The sequence below is a fragment of the Arachis ipaensis genome, chromosome B05 (assembly GCF_000816755.2).
Source record: "Arachis ipaensis cultivar K30076 chromosome B05, Araip1.1, whole genome shotgun sequence".
NCBI lineage: Eukaryota > Viridiplantae > Streptophyta > Magnoliopsida > Fabales > Fabaceae > Arachis > Arachis ipaensis.
Genome location: NC_029789.2, coordinates 126,516,988 through 126,521,032, shown reverse-complemented (window position 1 = coordinate 126,521,032; position 4,045 = coordinate 126,516,988). Strand labels below are relative to the sequence as shown.

The 4,045-nt window shown below is 35.3% G+C and overlaps 1 protein-coding gene across 4 annotated transcripts in view; it reads left to right on the top strand.

Annotated features, from left to right (window-relative positions):
* The window catches only part of LOC107644059 (homeobox-leucine zipper protein HDG11-like), a 4,911-nt gene continuing 1,759 nt past the window's right edge, over window positions 894-4,045 (top strand). Inside the window, exons 1-8 of one of the 4 annotated variants that reach the window (XM_021124451.1) lie at window positions 894-1,293; window positions 1,780-2,047; window positions 2,144-2,261; window positions 2,391-2,582; window positions 2,669-3,142; window positions 3,242-3,343; window positions 3,440-3,649; window positions 3,733-3,913. In XM_021124451.1, coding sequence (XP_020980110.1) covers window positions 1,905-2,047; window positions 2,144-2,261; window positions 2,391-2,582; window positions 2,669-3,142; window positions 3,242-3,343; window positions 3,440-3,649; window positions 3,733-3,913 — 1,420 coding nt within the window. In that variant the 5' untranslated portion in view covers window positions 894-1,293; window positions 1,780-1,904. The other 3 variants (XM_021124454.1, XM_021124455.1, XM_021124453.1) reach the window with 3 other exon arrangements.

Below are 4,045 nucleotides of genomic sequence, written 5' to 3'. Positions count from 1 at the left end.
GAGAAAAAGATGAAATAAAATACAAACGTAAGATGATGATAATAATGCCAATTAATAACTTGTGTCATAAAAATATTTTACATAAATATTTAATTATGTTTATTGTATGAATAAAAATTAAAGAGAAATTATTTATTTTTCCACCTTATTATTCTAAAACAGTTGATATTTTAAGATATTATTATTATTAAATTTAAAAATATACTAATATAGATGCTAATACAAAATACTTATTAATCCACTAATTAAATATAAAGAAAAAATTGAGAGGAGTTTGATGAATATTTTTTTTTCTTAAAATATCTTTACACTCAAAATTATTTGTCATAATTTTTAAAACTCGCGTCCAATTATTGGGAAAACAAAAAATTTGACAAATGATGATAATACATTTGGAAATAAAGATATCTGTTAAAAGAAAATTCTAGGAGCAGCACATTTAGTAAAAGAAAATAGAGAATCGACTAATAGGGACTCAAATATAAAATAAATGTAAGGAAACAATATTATCTACAACATTTTGTGACCAACGTGTTTTTCCTGTATTTATTTTGTATATAAATAAATTAATATTAACAAAATTTTCATTTTTCTATTAAAAATATTGATTCTCTAATATATTTGGATAGAAAATTAAAAAATTTAATTTTAATATACAGATAATATAAATATTTTACATAATTATCAAATCACATCTATTTTTTAAATGATTATTCACTCCATCAAATATAAAAAATACTATCATTATGTAATTATACACTTATAAAATTATCCTACACATTAAGATTTAATTAAAAATATATTAATAAACAGTTCAATAACAATAGCAATGGTGTGATTTCAGCCATACACTGCGGGAGGAGGTAGTGGCGTTGGCGGCGGCGGAGACCAGAAACCAGCGAGGTCATTAAAGGCTCAGTTGGGAGGGGACACCCTAGCAGTTCTAGAGAGAGAGAGAGAGAGAGAGAGAAAGAAGTGCAATATTATTAGTTGTTGTAGTAGCAGTGAATAGAGTGAGTGAGAGACATAAAAGTCCCTTCCATTTCTTTTCTTTTCCGCGTTCTAAATGCTTTAAAAGCCCCCATCCATCAGTTACGCTCTCTCATCACAACAACAATACATACACATTATTCGCATACCATATTTATAAGATTTATATATCCCTTAATAATACATAATACACATATATACTATTTATATATTAAAACTATATCACTCTCTTCATTCATTCTTTCTTTCTTTCATAGAGTGCAAGAGAGATACAGGAACAACAACAAGAGAGTATTACTGCCGGTGAGTGTTTCCTTTTTTTTTTTCTTTGTGATTCTCATTCATTCATCCATGGATGATGATGATGATGATCATCCATTATTATCAGACTCCAAAAGGTTTGCCATAACTCACTCTCTCTCATCCATCACTCTCCAAAATCCATGCCTCTTTCTTTGATGTCTGTCACAGCGGTTTCAGAATATTATTACAAATAAATATATATGTAATTATTATTGGTTTTGAGAAGAGCATATTTGCCATTTGCCTCCACAAAACCTTTAATATCTATCGTTTTTTTTATTTTTTTTAATTTATGCCAATATTATATCATATATATCATAATAATAAGCCATAAACACGCACACACACCCCCCACATTCATTTCACCACCAAAAAGGTTTTCTTCCTTTCTTCCTCCCTCCCTCCCTCCCTCCTCTCTATTATTCTCTTTCTCTTAATCCTTTGCTTTTTCTTCTTTTGTTTTCTGAAATGGGTTTCTGGTGTCAGCATGGGAAGTAGCTAATTCAGTGCACAGGATCAAGCAGGAGAAAGAAGAAGAAGGAAGAAGAAGAAGGTGTTTGTGTTTGTGTGTGTGTGTGTGTGTGGGGTGATCAAGAAAAAGAGAGAGCAAAATGGAGTATGGTAGCGGAGGGAGTGGTGGGTCCCCAGGGGAGCACCACCATCACCACCACAATCACAACGACGCTTCTTCTTCCGAGCGGAGGAAAAAGCGCTACCACCGTCACAGTGCCAATCAGATTGAAAGGCTTGAAAGGTAAGACCCACACCACCACTCTCACTTTTTCTCTCTCTGTCTACAGAATAATATAAATCTTTTGGGTCCGTTGTTCTGATGATGATGATTGATCAGGGTGTTCAAGGAGTGTAATCACCCAGACGAGAAGCAGAGATTGCAGTTAAGCAGAGAATTAGGCTTGGCTCCAAGGCAGATCAAATTTTGGTTCCAGAACAGAAGGACCCAGATGAAGGTATTTACTACTCTATTCCATTCTTTTATAATACATATTCTTATTTTTTTATTTTAATAATATTTTGTTTCACGACTCTAATTCTCTATGTTTGTTTTGTTGGTTTATTAAAAAAAAATTGTGTCTCAGGCGCATGGAGAGAGAGCAGATAACTGTGCACTGAGGGCAGAGAATGATAAGATACGTTGCGAGAACATAGTCATAAGGGAGGCCCTCAAGAACGTTATCTGCCCCTCTTGTGGTGGTGGCCCCTCCCTCAACGACGATTCCTATTTCGATGAACAAAAATTGAGACTTGAGAATGCCCAACTAAAAGAAGAGGTCAATTCAATTCAATTCAATTCAAATTCAACCCTCTTGCTTGAGTTTGAGTAGAGTAACATTTTTTTTTATTTTAATATTTGCAGCTTGATAGAGTGTCTAGCATTGCGGCTAAGTACATTGGAAGGCCAATTTCACAGCTCCCACCGGTTCAGCCAATTCATATATCCTCCCTTGATTTGACCATGTCGAGTTTCGGGGGCCACGCCGGGTTCGGTGGCGGCCCCTCCCTCGACCTTGACCTCCTTCCGGGGAGTTCCTCGGCTATGCCGCCGCATGTGCCTTACCAGCCGGCTTGTCTCTCGGACATGGACAAGTCTCTAATGTCAGGCATTGCCTCTAACGCCATGGAGGAATTGCTGAGCCTCTTGCAGACCAATGAGCCGTTGTGGATGAAATCAAGTGATGGGAGAGATGTTCTTAATTTTGATGCATATGATAGGATGTTTCCAAAGGCTAATAGTCACTTGAAGAACCCCAATGTTAGGATAGAAGCTTCTAGAGACTCTGGTGTTGTTATCATGAATGGCCTAACCTTGGTTGACATGTTCATGGACCCAGTGAGATATCTCTCAATTTGGACAACTTTTCAGATACGTTACTCATAGATATTTTGAAACGTTAGAATTGTTTGAATTATATCATGATTGATTTTGCAGAGCAAGTGGATGGAGCTGTTTCCCACAATTGTAACGGCTGCAAGAACAATTGAAGTTATATCTTCTGGGATGATGGGTGGTCATAGTGGTTCTTTGCAATTGGTATATTTAAAGTTTAAAATTTCTCTCCAATGCTTTCCAATTATATTGTTATTATTTATTTTGTGAATGAAATTTTTGTTTGTGTTTAAATTTCAGATGTATGAAGAGTTGCAAGTGCTGTCTCCACTTGTTTCAACAAGAGAATTCTACTTCCTCCGTTATTGTCAGCAAATTGAGCAAGGTCTATGGGCAATAGTAGATGTTTCCTATGATTTTCCACAGGACAATCACTTTGCTCCGCCGTTCCGATCTCATCGCCTTCCTTCCGGTTGCTTCATTCAGGACATGCCTAATGGATACTCCAAGGTGAAATTCAAATTTGGCTATACTTTGATATTGTCATAACATGCATATTAGTCACTCTACTAATAGGTTATTGTTATTATCAGGTTACATGGGTTGAACATGTAGAGATCGAAGACAAAACTCCGGTTCATCGTCTTTTCCGGAATCTTGTTTATAATGGAATGGCATTTGGAGCTCAGAGATGGCTTGCGGTGCTGCAGAGGATGTGTGAAAGATTGGCTTGTTTAATGGTAACAGGAAATTCCACCAGGGACCTTGGAGGAGGTAAGTAACTATATATTCGTTACAAATTTTGATCAATGTGTTTTATATTGATTATATTCCCCAATTGCTTAAACTTTTTTGAATGTGTTAAATTAAACTCAATGGTTTTTTTTTTTTTTTTTTGTGCAGTGA